Here is a 20231-nt window from a genome sequence, read left to right as displayed (position 1 = left end):
AATCTGTATAACACGAGCATATTCTTTGATTATGTAGGTATTTGTGTATCTTGTCTATGTATGTTACTCATACTCAGCTAATGTGACAATTAGTTATTTGCTCAGTTAACAGCACATTCTTAAAAAAGGCAATGTTCAAAATAGGCCATGCTCAAAAATGGATTTTCGGCGATAATTATTCTTTATTATCATATTTAGGTTATTATTCCAAGTAACACACAGCACTTACAAAGCGTGAACAAAACGCTAAAAAATATATATAATTGCTTTTTTTAGCGCTTTGCAAGCACTGTTGTACTACTTAGAATTGTATTCAGTATTTTATAAATGATTTAAAGTAAATATATAATTCAATATTAAAATAAATAGAAAATTCACAGAACAATTGCAAAATCTTATTATATATTTGAAAAGTAAAACCTAATAGATATATCTTTACTGTCTTGGAACATAAGATTTAAAAAATTTTTTTATTTTATTATTGTAGAAGATATTGCTGAAGATAATTTGAAGTGGAACTAAAACATTCACTACACTAACTGTGTATATAAACAATACTATGTATATAAAAAGAAACAATTCAAATTAATGCTTGTTCAATTGCACAGCAATGATATAATTTACAACACTCAATGATAGAGCAAGAAAGGTATTAGAAAATATAATAATGCATTTATGAGTTCAATATCAAAATGTTTTGACTATCACAGAGTTTTCATGAATTTAAATTAACATTATATAATTTAATTTGCGGTAATAATAACGGTAATAATAAACTGAACAATGTAAAAGTGACAACAAGGCGAATTAAATTAGACTTTCATACCTCAAATTATTAAATAAATATTTCTTTTTCACCATGATAATTTTAGTCAACGTGTTTCACTCACATCCAATGAAATGATATGATGTAATCGTCAAATAATAAATCAAATGCATTTATTATACTATTATTTTAAAATTAATTGAATTCATATTGTATTAATTTAGGTAAATATCCTAGGGGAGCCCCCTCCAACATGACATATGTTGTCAAGATCATGACCTTGAATGACCTCCTCAATAGATTTTAACCATCGATCGTTATTCGTTAAACAGTTATTAATAGTCAAAGTTAGTAATTATTTTCCTGCTTTACATGAAAAGTCAGACAACTGCAGGGAGAGAGGTATAGGATGGATTGATTAAAGGAATACGTCTTTCCACGCGAAAGGAGACCCATCCCATATGCGTCTCTAGACAGGGGGGAGTCTATCTTTTCACGCGTAAAGCGAGGGTCATCCAATACTAAAATATGGATTGAGTTAGATTATTTTTTGAAGACAATACCGCTCCCGAAAGAGGGAGGTAAGGATCTCTCTTCGCGTGGAAAGTCGTGCGCTCCTTGGCAGAGGGGAAAGTGGAGTGGACTTCGTTTCGCATTGTAAAATGTATGTGGAGGTAGAAACACTGTAGTGAGACTCTTCTCTGGCATAGATAGTCTAATTTTTGATTAGTAGGATACGGCATGGAGTATCCTACGAATCTGTGATGACTAAGATGCGAAAGAAGGGGAAATAGAAATGCGGGAAATAAAAGCGATATGTATTTTAATAATAAAAGCGATATGTATTATCTTATATTTACATTTAATAAATGTTATATCACTGCAAAATGTAAAACAGAAACATAGATATACATACGCTTATATGATAAAATTAAGGAATCATTCCATCTTGAAGTTTTCAAAAAATCGAAAATTTTGTTTATTTAAATTAATAGTTTAGGATCTTAAAAAAACAAATTTACCTTTTTAAAAAAAGATAAAAAAAGGTGCCAAGTGTGCGTGCTCCTTTCAGAAAAATGTTATATAAATTATTTTGACTTTAATTTTACATAAATTATTATACGCGCTTGTATGTGCGCTCCTTGAAGAAAAAAATGACTTTCTATTTTAAATCTATTTTCCAAACTATGAAAGTATAACACTATTTGTATAGATTCTGATATTTACCAGGAGACCAATAAAGAATTGAATATCCTCCGTGAGAGTAGGTAAGAATTGAATATCCTCCTTTGGTAGGAAGGCCTTTTGAGGAAAGTAGCATCTGCTTGAACAAAAGTAATTGTAATATCTCCATAGTTTCACCGGAAGCCAGTTTTGTAAATATATTGAGATATGGGATGCTGACTCTGACACTTTTACAACAGCTACGCAGTTTATAATTTATGACCATATTTAGCAGGTTTACCTAATGTACGCTACGTAAGATAATCGAAAAAAATATTAGTAGAGAACAGAATGCAGAGAAAGAAACATTTTCAGATATGGTAATAGCATCATTGGAATTAAAAAAATTAAAGGACATATTATATAACTACCAAGCATAGCTGCAGCGATAAAATACAATAAATATTGATATGACATTAAACCGTCAGTGCAATATGGATTGCACACACTGCCTACGCGCGAAAAACTACATACAACTGTCGTCGTATCGTTACATACAGCACGTAGCTGGAATCTAACGTGTGAATATTCTTAATTCTTCTTAATGATACCATCCATGACTATTACCATATCTGAAAATGTTTCTTTCTCTGCACTCTATTCTCCAGTGTCCGAAAAATCATATGGACTATTATGATGAACACCTTATATATTTTTTTATAATATAATTCATATTTTTATAATGAATTTTTACAGGAAAATATATTGAAATTCTTTTTTCACGTATGCATTGTTTTCACATTTTTTAATATTTTTTAACTCGGACAGGTATTTCTTTAATAAATTTAATGCAGATTAAAAATAATTAATTAAATTTTTGATGCAGCATGCTTTGGACCCGTTCTGCTGTTCACTGAAAGATACTTTCATCACGCGCAAGCTTCCGATAAACGTAATGCCGCCATTTGGTTTGTCAGGAATATAATACATATAATATTATACATTTTGTACACTAAGATTAACAAATAGATATAAAAAAATTTTTTGTATTATGAATAGTTTTTTAGTAATCAACTCCTAAAATAAGGTATTTGAGGCCTCCAAGGAACAATCCTTTAAGTAATTATTGGGTCTAATGGAAAGCACTTCATATCCTTCCTCGTTTCTTCTTCTTGCACTCCAAAATATAATCCGTCATTTTCTACAACATTATATTATTTATTATGATATATAACGTTTTCTCTTTTCGTACATTTTTTTCTCATATCTTATATAACAAATAATATTTTTCTTTTAATAATATTCAATAGAGAGTGCGAGAATCAAGGTTTTTTGACTTTGAATCGAATCGAATCGAATCGAATCGAATCCAAACTTCTTTTCAAATATGAATCGAATCCGAATCAAATCCGAATCGAATCGGACCGAATCGAATCTGAACCGAATTTGAATTCAATCATAACTTTTAACGTTTTAACAGTATAATTGTTGATTGAAATCTAATATGTGAATAATAAAATTATTTTTAAAACATAAATTAAAAACAATTCTTTAACGCTCGTTCAACGTTCAAACAAACTAATAAATAATAATCCAGATCAACAATTAAATGAGCTATAATTAGATGTAATAATGTAAAATTTCTTATTTCACAATATAATGTTCCAATAATACGTTCCGACTATACTTAGTTCTCATCAGTCACAAATATGTAATTATCTCATATAACAAAAATTAAATTAATTTATTTAGAGGATCATCTCAACTTCAATTTTCAGTAGTCAATATAAACACAACCATATTATATTTAGTCAATTTGTCGAATAATAAAACATAGTAATGAGTCCAACCAATTCGTCGATTAACAGCGAGAAAGAGCAGTGATCAATGTGAGTAAAAGAAAGTTTCCAGTAAAATTACAGATGCAGATTTATGTCAAATTATATAAAATGATTGTACGTGCCCTTAATACTATTGATAGATACAATAACTAAATAGAATAATAAATAATATGGTCAAATTAAAGATATAAAATCGTTGTAAATTTAAACAAGTCTTAACAATTAAAATTACAGATAAAAACAATGAAATTTATAAATTTATGTAAATATATATATATATAATTTGAACCAACCTACCAAACAGAATATAAATGAACTTGTTTTCAATTAAATATAGAGCCAATTAACAAATTAAAAAAAGTTATAATTATAGTAGAATAGAAAGTAAATTTTTTATATTATGCAACACTTACAATATTCATGAGACAAATACACGTAATATATCTTAATGAATTAGCAGCTGTTTATTGCGATTGCAAAGTAAAAAGCTTTTTCCTCCAGGTCTTGTAAGACAATGTCGGCTACAATGAGAGAGAGAGAAGAATTGGTGTGCCATATGTCTGTTTATAAATCACATTGTTAAATTTAAAGTACGTAGAAGATAACAAATTCAACATTGCACATATAAACTCAGTCTTCGGAATAGAAGTTTTTTGCACTATTGCCATCATCTATTAATACTCTCAATAAACAGATCTTGAGGAATATTAGTAAATAATGATGTGACATTCAAAGAAATCAACAAAATCGAATCATTAATTCTTTTACCTGACAGTTGCTTATATAAATCAAAACTAGGAAACTTCGAGGATTGTCTGGCAGGTTATTAACAATAATTTTGTATAGGAATATAGATAAAGGATACAAGGCTGTATTAACGGAAGAAACAATGATTCTCATTGGGCAATATTACCCTTATGGATCATTGTAAGGCCATATGCCAAGAAGATACGAATCGGATGATTGAAGTGCTAACTTTGTTTTATTAGAAATGAAGTCATTATTCAGCCATTTCTTTACCATTGTATTAAGGTTTCTTTCAATTTTTTTAATTAAATCCTTCTTCACTACTTACATTATAAGTATCATTATCTCTCAATAACTCCTCTATTTTCTTAATGTACTCATCTTTATTTAACGCTACAATGACATTTCCCTTATTCGCTCAAGTGAAAATTACGATTCTTTTTACAAAAAGATGTAGTTTTAGATGTTGTTTTGTATAAATTTAAAAGTTATAGTTCATAATTGTTATTATAATGGTTGTTCAAGTAAAAAATATTATGGCTGCATCTTTCGATCAAATCTCGTTTATCCATAACATCTTTAATAGCATACATAATCGGTTACAATTTACCATTGAATGTAAAGAGAACCATAGCATAAGTTTTTTAGACTATGAACATTGTTAATTTTGTTAGAAATAATTCTTAACAAATTCTACAACAATTTTTCTTCTCCAAATTCTATAGATAAAAAAATTTCTGAATGGTTAACAAAAAACATTCATTAATTATCATTCAGATATACTCATTAAAAATGCTGACAAGGGTTATGTTATTGTTGCTCTTGACAAAAACTGTATATCGAATCTATATATTGAAAATAGAGGAGATTCTTTCTGATGTGGATATTTATCAAAGAATTCAAAAAGGTCCGATAAAAAAAGTGACTCAAGATCTACATGTTTTATTCACGAGATGGAAATGCAAGGAATTTATTGAAGATTTCATATAAGAAGATTGCTTACAACGGATGAATATTCCTAGAACTTATGGATTAATAAAAATTCACAAAGCTGGTAATCTATTGAGAATGATTGTATCTTCGTTAAACAGTTTACTTTACTATCTCTCACTGTACTTACATATTATCAAAAATAGCATACCAAATGCTCTAAGCACATTAAAGACAGCTTTTATTTGATTGACATATTAAATGGCAAACAATAAGAATCTAACTATTGTTGCAGTCTCAACTACAACTAGCATTTAAAATAGTATTTAATCATGTAGTAATCCATTGAGTTAATATTTCGGAATATTGACCAAATTCAAATAATGTAAAAACGCTTAATTCGCGATTGTGAATGAGTACATTTTAATAGAACAGTTGCGACAACCACGCATGAATTCCATACGGTCGCATAAATAATTGCAAGAGATTGCCAAATGTGATCGGTCAGCACCGACCGCATTTGACAACGGAACCAGGGCAAGACCCAATTACTGATCAGCTCAGTATCTTAGAACAAGATATATACCCGCTTCTTGGACCGAGAAAGCGAGAAGTCAAATAAGCGCGAATATAATACATCGCGTATGTTTAGTAGTAATCAAAAAGTACCACTCTGTAAGTGGGAACGTGCTCGATAACACTCGGTAATGTGACACCCGAGTAGCGATAAAAGTCATTGACCGTACGATACATTAATCAACAAAGAAATTGTGTATTAGAGAGTATTGTTATTAGAGAGTAAACATTTTTTAAGAAAACCATTAGTACTGAGATTCTTCTAACCTCACGCCCTGAATCCTTGTTATTATCCCTATGAGGAGTATAATATTATGTTTTGGCTTCTTTTGATATTATGTCTCTCTTTACAAATATATTTATTGATTTAGCAATCAATAGCATTAATAAAAGATGGATCCATTTCTATGAAGACATTTCTAAAGAAGAATTTATTATTGCAGTCAATTTTATACTAAATTCAATCTTTTTTTTGTGCAACCAAAAAATATATTAGGTGTTGGAATTAATTCGTAGCGTTTTTAATGAAAGAATGTTATTTATTTCACATGAGCATTAAAAAATACATTAATGAAAGTACTTCCCATCACTTGTAAAACGCTACGAATTAATTCCAACACCTAATATAAACAACACATATTTAGTACTCCAATGGGTTCACCGTTATCGCCATAATTGCAAACATTGTAATGCAAGATCTTGGAAGAAGTGGCGATTGCAAAATTATAAATACTATCACTGTTTTATTTCCGATATGTTGATGACATCGTTCTTGCACATCCCTTAGGTACGATCAATAGTATAAGCATTTTCAATTCTTTGCAAGATTACTATACAGATTGGTGTTAACGGCAGAATATGTTTTCTTGATACAATAACTATCACTGATAATCAACGAATCATTTTTGATACATATCATAAAGCAACATTTTTTGGCAAGTTCCTCAATTTCCATTCTCTCTGTCACAAAAGAGGCACAATCATTAGTTTTTTAGATAAAATATATATATATATATATATATATATATATATATATTCTATTTGTCACACCCTCGCTTTCAACAAAAAAATGATCGACGCAATTCATATTTTTTTTTTAAAATGGTTATCCTCTCTTTTTTATTTTTTCCACAATAGAAAAAAGAAAATTTTATACATTAAATAAAAATACTATACATAATTTACGAATTAAAGAAAAATATTATATTTTACAATTCCCTATATACATTCCATCTTAGAAAGTTTTCTACGTATCTCTAACATGTTTCATTGTAAACTAGCTTTCACCATCACCAATAAAGTCAACAAAACCTTAAAAAGTTTTATTAAGAGGGGTAAGGATAAATTAGAATTGCTTTCGAATCAAAATGTATATATAATTTCATGTGATGATTGTGACATCAGCTACGTTGGCCAAACAAAAAGAAAATTAAGTATTAGATTACGAGAACACATTTCAGATATCAATAAAAAAACAGGTCTGTCATATCTGACTATTAATTTTAATCATAATTTCAAATGGAATGATGTGAAGATTTTAGATAGTGAGTCTTCTTATAACAAAAGATTGGTATCTAAAATGATTCACATTAAAAAGACAGAGACTAGGTTTAAACAAACAAAATGATACTGATCCTACTCACAAATCATACAATCTCTCTCTCTCTCATAATTATCTTTCTTTTCTCTTTATACATTCCCTCTTCTATATTTCTTCTACCTATCAGCCTCTTTAATCTCACTTCCCACTATTTTCTAATCAACTTTACTTTCCTTCTCTGAAAGTCATTTTAAATTTATTTTGTCTAATAAGAAACGATCTTTCTCTCATCGTATTGTCTATATATTGTACCTTATTCATATTTTAATAATCTTTTTGAACTGAACTGTCAGCTACAATTATGAAAGGTATTTTTCTTATTTAATTTTAACTGATATTTAGTTATTTTAATTTAATAAAGATATAATTATACATATAATTATACATTTTTAGCTTTCACTTATATCAGTTCAATTGTATTATCTCATCAGATTATTTCTGGCATATTAGATTATTCTGACATTCTTATAATTTTATATTATTATAGTTATAGCTGTATATGTTAATGCGTTATATTCCGTTCTGGACACCAATGTGTAATCATACACCGACGTTTTTTTGCTGTATAATTTTACTAACAAGACGAAAATTCTTTAATTATTGATATCAACGGTTAGATATCTTGACAAGTATATTTTCATTTGCCATCGACCGATTATATTATAAGTTCTTACTCTTCTGACAAATTCTAATTGCTCGATCCACTATGTATGTTACTATTCATTTTATGTATGTTACTGTTCATTTTAACAAGATGAAAATTCATCTTAATTCATTGATACCAACAATTATATAGTTACACAATGTAAAATATATTTCTAATCAGTATTTTCTCTTTTCGATCAATTTTATGTTATGTTTTTTTATTGTTTAGATATATTTTGTAAGCATTGATAATGATCCAATCGAAATGTTTGTTGTTAGCCGACATGTTACTAACATTCATAATTAATTTATTAAGATATTTTTTTTACTTATCTATCAATTTGTTTATACGTAAAATTTCTGGCTCGCCCTTTTTCTTTTGACTTGTTTTTTAAATTATTAAGCCATTATACTATTATATAATTTTTTAGACTTGTTACTTATAGTGGAGGATGATGTGATAACAGTTGATTGGTCTCAAAAAAAGACTTTTCAGATAGATATTTCTTTCTTATTTGTCTAGTCATCCAAAGTGTCATTAGATTAGTACCGTATACAGTCTAGTGAATCGAACAATTCTATTATTACATTCTAAGTTTTATGAAAAGAACTTAGAAATATGCATTCAAAGTCTTTTAAACAAACGATTATCCGTTAGAGTTAATATTTAAATTATTTAATACAAGTTACTCTCGACAAAAATTTCACGTAAGAACGATCACAACAATATTCCAATTAATAACGAAGTAATTTCTAAAAAGAAAAAGTATTATGTACTTCCATTCATCTGCGATGTTATACAGTCCGCTACACGCATGATTAGCAAATCAATTTATAGTATAGGTTATAGATGCATTAATAAATTAAACAAATTTATAAAAGCTGATAAAGATAAAAAAGATTATTCTGACAATAATAATGTAGTTTATAAAATTCAATGTAACAATTGTGATGTTTCTTATGTAGGACAGACAAAGAGAAAACTCAACACGAGAATAAAGCATTTTAACAATATAAGGATTGATTCATGTAGATATTCGATGAGAACGGAACATATATTGCAATACAATTATAGTTTTGATTGGAAGAATAATGGATACTGAATCAAATTACAATAAAAGACTCATTTTTGAAATATTATACATTAAAGAACAGTTAAATGATATAAATTTGAAAAAAGACACCAAATATTTAGATGACATATGTTTATCTGTTAAATTTAATCTCGAATAATAATAAAAACGACAGCGCTTCTTTATTCTCTTGATGTTCTGACATAAATGTGTATCAGTCGCGTTAAACCCACTTGCATTATGCAAACACAATCAAGATCATGTGAACAGTATCCGATTCTAAGTTTTTTTACTTTATAATCGCAATAGACAGCTGTTAACTCATTATATTACGTGTATTTGTCTCATGAATATTGTAAGTGTTGCATAATATAAAAAATGTATTTTCTACTATAATAATTATGAATAACTCTTTTTAATTTGTTAATTGGCTCTATATTTAACTAAAAACAAGTTCATTTATATTCTGTTTGGTAGGTTAGTTCAAATTATATATATATTTACACATAAATTTATAAATTTCATTGTTTTTGTCTGTAATTTTAATTGTTAAGACTTGTTTAAATTTGCAACGATTTTATATCTTTAATTTGACCATATTATTTATTATTCTATTTAGTTATCTATCAATAATATTAAGGACGCACGTACAACTATTTTATATAATTTGACATAAATCTGCATCTGTAATTTTACTGGAAACTTTCTTTTATTCACATTGATTGCTCTTTCTCGCTATTAACCGACGAATCGGTTGGACTCATTACTATGTTTTATTGCTCGACAAATTGACTAAATATAATATGGTTGCGTTTATATTGACTATTGAAAATCGAAGTTGAGATGGTCCTCTAAATAAGTTAATTTAATTTTTGTTATATGAGATAATTAGTGTGTGTGTGTGTGTGTGTGTGTGTGTGTGTGTGTATAAGATTGGCTGTGTGTGCCCAAACAGCACACAATATTTATAAAATATTTACAAAATATTTATAAATATTTTTAAAATTTATTTATTTTTAATATTTTGTAAATATTTTTGTGGTCTTAGATTGCACAGATCATAAATATTTATTATAAATATAAAATATTTATTGGAAATCTTGTAGTAAATGCTAAGAAAATATTTAATGGGACATTATAATCCAAATAAAAAATACTTATTAGAAATATTTATTTATACTTATCATAAATAATATAATATATTATAGGATCGTATGTGATAACACAAACTATAGAAATCAAAGCTTTAAACAGTCTAGCTAGATCTTAATGTTTCTTGTGATGCTTGTGTAAATTTATATACGTATGTAGTCCCTAGAAACGCGCGCCGAAATGAACAAGAGATCCGGGTTCGACTCCCGGCCGAGTAATATTTTTCGCAATAAGAATTAATTATTTACAGATTTTAATATGTCATTTAACATTATTAAGATCATTTCGAAGATGCGAATAAGCATCAAAAATTTATTAAATTGCTAGTCAGTTTATCATAAATATTAAATAAAATGTTTAGTTTTATTCGAAATTTTAATAATATTCCAAATAAAGCTTTATATGTATAAAATATGTATAAAATATATAACATTTCAAAAAATAAATATTAATAAATATTTATCATAAATATTAATAAATATTTATCATAAATATTCTCTCTGGGTGATCTTTATATTCAAATACCTTAAATCAGTATTCATAGTTCATTCTTATTTCTAGATCGTTTCAAGCAATATCTAAATGCTAATACGGTCCTCTGATTGGTTTGTGACATCTTAAGATTGTAAGGTTGTATTTTTGACAGCCTTGAATATAATTGACTATGAATACCGCCCTATGAATACCAGCCTCAATTCGAAATTTTCGTGTTTGAATCATACCGATTCGAATTCGAATCGAATCGAATCTTATCTGATTGTTTGCACATCTCTAATATTCAATTTTATAAATTTCGTTTATACTATTTAACACATTAAGCGGAATATTTGGCAATAATCAAATATTAATATAATATTCTACTGTATCTTGAGACACGAGATACTGTGTTTCGGCGTTAAGACATGGTATGAGACTGTCCTACTGAAAAAAAATCATGTTATACAGTTGCATGATAGAATCATGTAATTAAAACACATAAATCATGTAACGGATTATTCCAAATGAGTAATTTTTTAAAATTGCGTAATTTGAAAAGTCATGATGATATGTTCTTCTTTCTTCTATTTCTATCATTCAATTCATTAAAATTATATTTTAATAATTATAAAAGCACATTATAAATGAAATTATTTCTAATATCATGTGATTATCGAATCGAATTTTATGTATATTTAATCGATAGCTTACACTCAGATTGTATTATACGTGCTTTTATTTTTTTCTCTACGTACTCTATGTATAAGCAGAGATATTGCGACGCAAAGTCCGGATCTGTAACTTTTCAGATTCAGATACGTTGTCATTGTCAACCACATTCCGCACATTTCTTTGGTGTCCGTTTGACATTTTTTACGCAAGGAGCGTTAGTGATATACATGATCAGCGAATGCTGCGATCTGTACTACGATAGTGTCTCGATCGGTTCAAAGCAACAGGATCGGTAAAATCGGTCTAATTGTAAGTGGCTACGATTACACCGTGCGCTTAGTCCGCGACCTATACGATAGGCGTCCTTGTTTAACCGATAAATTAAACAAAGCCACCTAAGTATCGCGGACTAAGGACACAGTGTAAATCAGGCTAGTGTCACAATAATAATAAATAGGTAATTGTTGAATTTAGCCTCCTCATCTCCGATGTTGATAAAATTGGACTCGTTCAATGCATTTTTGCATGAAATGAATGAATCTGACAAAAAAAGTGTCGCTCTGCATGCGTCGAGGCATGGACCGAGGTAGGGTAACTGTCCCTATTAATGTGCTTTTTAGCCAATTTGCTTATTACTGAATTAATTATTAAATATTGTAACTTTAATTTTATCTGCTTGCAATCAATATCTGTTTTTCAACTACTTCTTTTTCTTATAATATTTCTTTAATCTAAAAAATGTTAATACTTTATAATGCTTTTGACAAAAATAGACTACATGTTTTTGTTTCTATTAGTGAGTCCTCTAAGCGGCAATGGCTCTATTAATGTGCCCCCAATTTGCGTGCCTATCCACATTTGACTTATTTTAACATATAGTTATTAAAACAGATAGTAAATTTGCTTTATTTATTTATTACTGTGCCTGTCCTTATTAGTGTGCTTTTGTATTTCGATAAATCATAAAGAAAACTAGCACAAATAAATAAGAAAAAAAAAATTTTGTTTTGTTAAGTTAAATTATTAATGCATACAATACCGAAGATAATATTTTATTTTTTGAGTATTAAAGTATTTTAAATATTTTTAGAAATATATGAGGAATTTATGTGAATTCAGTAATATGTACCGCAAGATTTTAAGCTCGTCCCTATTAATGTGCCCTGTATTGGAGCTTGTGTTATGAGTGTACTTTGAAATAAATATAATTTAAATAATGATTTATATAATATTAACATAAACAATTGGGACAATTGCTCTATTAATTGTTAAAATTGATGACTATTCAGGTTAGGAAATCTGTTACATCGATGGTATAAAGAGATATAAGAACATATAAGTGAGGCTACAGTAAGTACTTTCTGCTTCAATTACACAAATTCTATGCTTTAAAAAACATTCTTTGCTTCAAGAATACAAAATATTTTCTATATAATTTTTATTTTTACAGAGAATTTATTTTACAATAGTTAGATATCTGATTTGGTTTAAAAACACAAATCCTTTATTTAAAAACACAAATACTCTGCTTTGAAAACAAATTTTCTAATAAAAAAAAATTATATAGAAAATAATTTGTGTTTTAATAAAAAGACATCCAACATAGGTACACCAATTGTCTATCAAGGTTACTTATTTTCCTCTACTAATGTTTTCATATGTTTGCATACTTTTAAAAGTATTATTTTCTTATTCAAATCATATAAAATTAATTAGTTCGAATAAGGTAATGAAGAAGTGGCTTTCTTATATACACGATGACAATGTTGAGATGGATGAATATTACATTAGTAATTGAGCAATTATTAAGTAATGGGATTGCTATATGGATTTGTTAATGGCAATTACATCGTTACTAAATGTGTAAGTTATGTTGGATTAATATAGTATTATATATCAACTAAATACGAAACTATGGTCAAAGTTAGATGTTTAATGTAATACATCAATATATATTTTAAATGCAATTATCTCAGAACTATGATTGCGTGCCAATTACTTTCGAATTTGTAAGTCATTAATCTGAGATGTTAATAAAATTCCTCAAAATTAAATTAAAACCTGTAAAGAACTCATTGCGAAAAATATTACCTAGGCAGGGAATTGAATTCGCATTTCACGTAGGGAGAAGCATAGATTATCGATATTTCGTATCAATATGAAATATAATAAAACCGAAATACGCATATCAATACGACAATATATTGATTGGAAATGATTCGATATTCGGGAATATCATTACATTTGCATATTTTATTATAGGAATCCGGACTGAACCAAAATCGGAACCGAATACCGCGTTTCGGAACCCTTTTTTTTAGTAAACCGAAACCGTAACCGAACTGGTAAAATTTTATGATTTTTTCGGTTCTTTTTTTAATTCTTAATTTTTAATCTTTATTCTTGTTCTTAATCTTTGTTCTGCCCGTTCCTTCGTTCAAATCATCAATGTTCAATCCAGTATTACCATCACCAGCTCTCTTAATAACCACAATGTAATACCTCCAACATTTCGTGTAATATAAGAAATCTGGCGGGATCGCGAGACATATTTAATGTAAACCTTTTTAAAATACTAGCATTTCTTTTTTTATTTAGATCTTTCTCACCAACATGTTGCAAGAATTTATTCTAAGTCATGAAATTCAAGAATACATATGTAGACTTTATGTAATAAGTGATATCTATAAGAATCAAATAAGTTGTAGGAAAGAACTGAGACAAATATGCCTAAAATAATGTTTACATAATTTTTATTCAGAATCACCTGATCAATTGAAATCTCTTTTCGACTAGGCTCTCTAGATTGAACATGCTCTCTCTCTCTCTCTCTCTCTCTCTCCTCCCCCTCCTTCTTCTTAATAGAACAAATTTAAAGAATAAATAAAATAAAACAAGTAAGTAGAATCGAAAAAACCATTAAAAAACGTAATTTTTACGGTTTCGATTTTCTTCTGATAAAAAAAAATTGGAACTGAAACCGGAACCGAATCGAAAAAACCTTTTGGTTCGAGTCTTTAATATAAAGACGTACAAAGAATACAAACTTCCGATTTTAAAGAAAAATTAAAAAAAAAACACTAGGTGAATTCACTAATTTATCAATAAAATTACAAATATTTTAGTAAATTTATATATACACAAATGGGTATGGGAGAGAGAATAAAAAATTATACATTTATATATTTCATACAATACATATATTTGTTATTTTATAAGTCTATCAACTAACAAAGACAATATCAAATTTCTTTTACTTTTATTCATAATGATATTGATCGTACAAACTGTCCTCCTTGGCATCATTGTTACGTTTATGCGATTTAATTTTGGAAGTACAACCTTTGTATCGAATTGATATCTACGTTTCAGATCTGATGTGCTATGATATGGAAACTAAAAGTTTCGATGCAAATATCGAATATCAAAGGAGTAACGATTCTTCAAAATATCGATTATATCGGAACATTCCTAATTTCACGTATACCATGCTAGCTCAATTATTCTCAGAGACTAGCGTTCTCATAGATAAAAATATTTTTTGCAATAAGTTCTTTACAAATTTTGATTTAATTTGAGGATTACTAGAACCTCAGATTGTTGCAAGTTCAAACTTTTAAGATAATCGGCGTATAATCAGAGGGGGGGGGGGGGGAGAGGGAAAGGGAGATGGAGGGGGAGAGGGAGAGGGAAGGAGAGGGGGGAGAGAGAGAGAGAGAGAGAGAGAGTTCTGAGATAAATGTATATAAAAACATATTGATTATTTTAAATATTTAACTTTAATAGTAATTGACTCGTATTTAATTGATTTATTTATGTAAGTAGTCCTATTTCAAATATTATTGTAATATTTTATAAGCGTCTTCAATAAGGCTGAGGATATTATTTTAGAAAATAAAAATAATGTATTGCAAAAATAACTCTGTTATGATTGACGTAGTAGAAATTTTAAATGTTTCTTCGAAAGACTATTGAGACAAATCCGGAAATCTATCAACGACAAAGTTATATACACGTATCCGGCAAATGTTCATTGTTACTGTTCAACATAACAACCTTATTACTTAATAACTATCCGATTACTGATGAAATCTCTGATTAAATCTCAACATTCTCATCATGTACATAAGGAAATCACTTCTTCGTTATCTCGTTCAAAATAATAACTTTATGATTTGAATCAGAAAGTGTAAGAGTTAACGCGAGTGATGGTTACGTAAAAAAAAATATACTATATTTACATTACATTAAATGTGTATAGATATAATGATATTTTCGTACGTTTTATTTCTTAAATTTACATTTTAAATTTACATTAAATGTATAAGAATTTGATATTAGAAATCTAATTTGCGAATATCATGATATGTTTACATGTTTAATGTAACGTCAATTTAAAATCTCTTCCAAATGTCCAAACACATGAAAATATATTTTTTGAAGTCAATTATAAGGTAAACGTTTATAGAAGGACGTTCATCACTATAAAATGCGTAATATCAGTACAAACTTACCTTTTTAAAAAAAGTGAAGAAAGATGCTAAGAATATACATGCTTCTCAAATAAAAACCTAAGTGTCCAACCCGAATAACAGTAGTTTTTAGTTATTCTTCAAAGATATTCTTATTGAAGAAAGATCTTATTCCAACCCAAGTAATAACAACTTTAATTCTCTGTCAAAAATTACTCCTCGAAAAAAACTAATGTACTAAATGAAAAATTAAAACCCAGATGCTACATTCTTACCTAATCAAGGTAAATTCTATCAAATTAAAAAGTAAGACCCAAGTGTGGTACTATCTTTTTATTGACTTAACTCTAATGATATGTATCATTCGTATAAAAAATTTAATATCAATAACTGGCGTCAAGTTAAATTCCATGTCAAATTAAGTAAAGAATACAAATCTATAATTGCGTTATCTTGTCTATTTAAGTGTTACCACAAAAGTTAAAAAAGTAAACACTTGGCGCTGCTAGATTACATCGTATAACATAGTACTAAAAACATGTAAAATAAGAAAAATGAGAAGTTTTTCATGAAAGTATAAAAGTATCTAGTGTAAGTATATTTTTGATTGGGTTAAACAGTCGTATAAGTTATAGAAAGTTGTGCAAATGTTTCTTATTTTTCTTATTTTACATTCATGTTTGTGACCTTATTACTTAGGTTTTTATTCGAGAAACACGTATACTTAGCGCCTTTTTTTATCTTTTTTCATATACATATCAATTAATAGGTGCCGTAGCATTTAACGCAGGGTCTGTAATAAGAATCATAGACGAGAGGGTCTAAAGTTGTAGGAAATTGATCAATCACAATCAAATATAAAGAGAATAATCGGTTATGACTGGTCAATTTTCTAAACTATAGACTTCACGACCATCTACGACTCCTATTGTAAAATTCGCGTAAATCATGTGTCCGCCATTTTTTATTTAACTAAAACCTATACCAGTCTCTTAATATAGTATCTCTACATGGAGGCAGTACGTGCAGCACCCTTCAGAGGATGGCACTGTCCCTAAAAAAATATAACTTAACTCTAATCCATATTTTAATATTGCCCTGCTTAAAAAGTCCGATAGAATCAGATAACAAAAAACTCTATCTAATCGTGTTTTTGATTCGTAAATTTCAGATTATTTATCTGAAATATGTGATAGATTTTCGATATTTCTCTATCCTTTTTGTCGCACGGCTTAGATATCGTTTTTAATCAATTTCTCTCTGGTCGTGTTTTATCATGTCATAATTAATAGTATTGTATTGTTTTAATCGTTAAAATACAGTTATTATTTTTTATTATTCTTTTGTAGAATTCATTTATATTAGGTGTTGGAATTAATTCGTAGCGTTTTACAAGTGATGGGAAGTACTTTCATTAATGTATTTTTTAATGCTCATGTGAAATAAATAACATTCTTTCATTAAAAAACGCTACGAATTAATTCCAACACCTAATATTTTCACATGCAATTTATTAATTACAATTACACACACACACACACACACACACACACACACACACACACACACACACACACACACACACACACACACACACACACATATATATATATATATATATACACATTGAAAATTTACAATTTTTGAAAACGCATATCGGAATCGACGGGATTTAATCTTAAATTTCAGAATCTGAAATTTATGATTAAAGATATGATAGAATATTATTAATTTTGACAAAACACACGACTAAAATAATTGATTAAAACCGACATTTAAATTGTATAATAAAAACGATACAGAAATAAAGAAAATATGTCACGTACTTTAGACGAGTTATCTGAAATTTATGATACAAAAACGCGATAGCATATTATTAATTTTAATAAAACATGACCAGATAGAAATAGATTCAAAACGGTATCTAAGCTATATGACGAAAACTAGACAAATACAGAAAATTTATCGAATATAGCAGGTAAGTAATCTGAAATTTACGATTAAAAACGATATTTAAGTTACATAATAAAAATGATATAATGTTTATAAGAAACTATATAATTTCTGGATTATAATAATCCAGAATGTCCCTATATGTTAAAATAAGATAGATTGTATGAAAAAATTATCGTATTCTATAGTTGGCAACATAATGTGACATTTAGATTATTAAATAATTAATTACTGAATGACTTAAATGAATACTTAATTATATAACAACGATGGAATAATTTTTTTTATAATCTATATCTACCTACTATATGGGCTGAAAAGTCCCGGGATTTTTAATGAAAACAAGCGTTTTTTGGGTAAAGTTATATTTATTCCTCAACATAGTTGCCTTCGAGGGCGATACACTTGGTATAGCGATTTTCCAACATTTCGATGCCCTTTCTGTAGTACGAAACGTCCAGGCCTTCGAAATACGCCTCGGTTTCCGCGATGACTTTCTCATTCGATGTGAATCTCTTTCCCTGGAGTCACCGCTTGAGGTTTGAACAGATAATAGTCGCTGGGGGCCAAGTCTGGAGAATACGGTGAGCAACCAATTCGAATCGTAATTGGTCCAATTTGACCATCGCTTTCAAGGACGTGTGTGACGGTGCGTTATCGTGATGGTACAGAACTTTTTTCTTCGCCATATGGGGCCGTTTTTTCTTTATTTCGTCGTTCAGTTTGTCCAATAATGCTGCATAATACTCTCCCGTAACTTATTCTTCCCTTCTGCAGGTAATCGATGAAGATTATGCCATGCGCATCCCAAAAAACGGAGGCCATAACCTTCCCGGCCGAGCGTTGGTCTTTTGACCGCTTTGGTCGGCTTTCGTGGCTTTTCAGCCACTCTGCAGACTGCCTATTGGACTCAGGCGTATGGTAATGGACCCACGTCACAAAACCTCGAAAAAAGTCCGCTCGATTACGCTGCAACAACGCCAAACCGGCCAATCATCAACGCGCTACTGTTTTTGGTCAGCAAACGCGGCACCCATCGTGCCGATAGCTTTTTCATGTCCAAAACATCATGCAAAATGTATCCCGCCCGTTCTTTTGAGATGCCCACGGCCTCAGTTAACTCGCGCAACTTCACTTTATGATCACTCAAAACGATTCGATGCACTTGCTTTGCGATTTCTGCATTCGTAGCCTCTTTTGGCCTTCCAGAACGAGCGTCTTCGGTGCTTGTACGACCCATTTTAAATTCACTAAACCACCGATAAACTGTTGTTCTCGAAGGAGCAGATATGGGTTAACATTTCTGCAATCATTTCAATGATTGTTCAGAAGTTTTTCCATCAAAAAACAATGTTTGATCAAGATGCGATATTCCTGTTTTTCCATTTTTTTTACGAAGGCGAAAGTAACGCCACTTAAACGACTGTAGCTTGTAAACGAATGAACGAAATGTCATGAAACTTCATACATAAACTAGTGACAGATGAACCTCTCCAAATGAATCATGTTCATTTTCTAGTGGCGCCACCTATTGAAAAATCCCGGGACTTTTCAGTCCATGTAGTATTTAAACATATAGGGAAATTTTCGGATTAAATTGTATGAATTCGCATAAATCATCCTGTCACTTATTTTATGTTAAATCAAATAATGTGACAAAGAAGCTTGTGTACAGTTATTTATTCTATCGTTTAAATAAGATGAGATATAAAACGATAGATTAACTGTACAATTTTATTATGTATGCTGAAATCTGCGAAATAATTATTCAATGATCTGAAGAACGTTATATTATATTGCCAACGATACGATACGATAATTTTTCTAACATCTGTCTTATTCAAATATATAGGGACATTTTTGGATTAAATTATAGGTTCGTACATCTTATCTTTATTTGATATTAAATTAGAAAATGTGATAGAATCATATAGAGAAACCTGTGTATTCATATAGGTGTTCTATCGTTCAAATAAGATAAAATATAAAACGATAAAAATTTATAGCTTTGTTATGTATGCTGAAATCTGCAAAATAATTATTAAATGACTTGAATTTTACATTATATTGCCAACGATAGAATACGATAATTTTTCTGCAATATCCGTCTTATTCAAACATACAGGGATGTATTAGGATTAAAATATGTAAATTCATATAAAT

At 28.9% G+C, this 20231-nt stretch overlaps 1 protein-coding gene across 14 annotated transcripts in view; it reads right to left on the bottom strand.

Annotated features, from left to right (window-relative positions):
• Nucleotides 1-20231, bottom strand: part of LOC105144004 (prominin-like protein) — a 331794-nt gene that overhangs the window by 52303 nt on the left and 259260 nt on the right. For 5 of the 14 annotated variants that reach the window (XR_015545735.1, XR_015545734.1, XR_015545736.1 and 2 more), the window contains one exon: nucleotides 1994-2087. The exons of 7 other annotated variants lie outside the window; for them this stretch is intronic. Coding sequence is in view for 4 of the 7 variants with exons in the window: in XM_087408040.1 (XP_087264166.1) it covers nucleotides 1994-2087 (94 nt within the window). In the remaining 3 variants the exon portion in view is untranslated. Of the gene's footprint in view, nucleotides 1-1993; nucleotides 2088-2614; nucleotides 3132-20231 lie in introns of those variants that run through there. 2 more of the 14 variants (XM_011052637.2, XM_011052638.2) reach the window with 1 other exon arrangement.

This window comes from Acromyrmex echinatior, chromosome 7 (genome assembly GCF_024713525.1).
Source record: "Acromyrmex echinatior isolate Ae372 chromosome 7, ASM2471352v2, whole genome shotgun sequence".
NCBI lineage: Eukaryota > Metazoa > Arthropoda > Insecta > Hymenoptera > Formicidae > Acromyrmex > Acromyrmex echinatior.
Note: the sequence above shows the minus strand (reverse complement) of the source record. Positions and strands in the feature narration are given on the sequence as shown.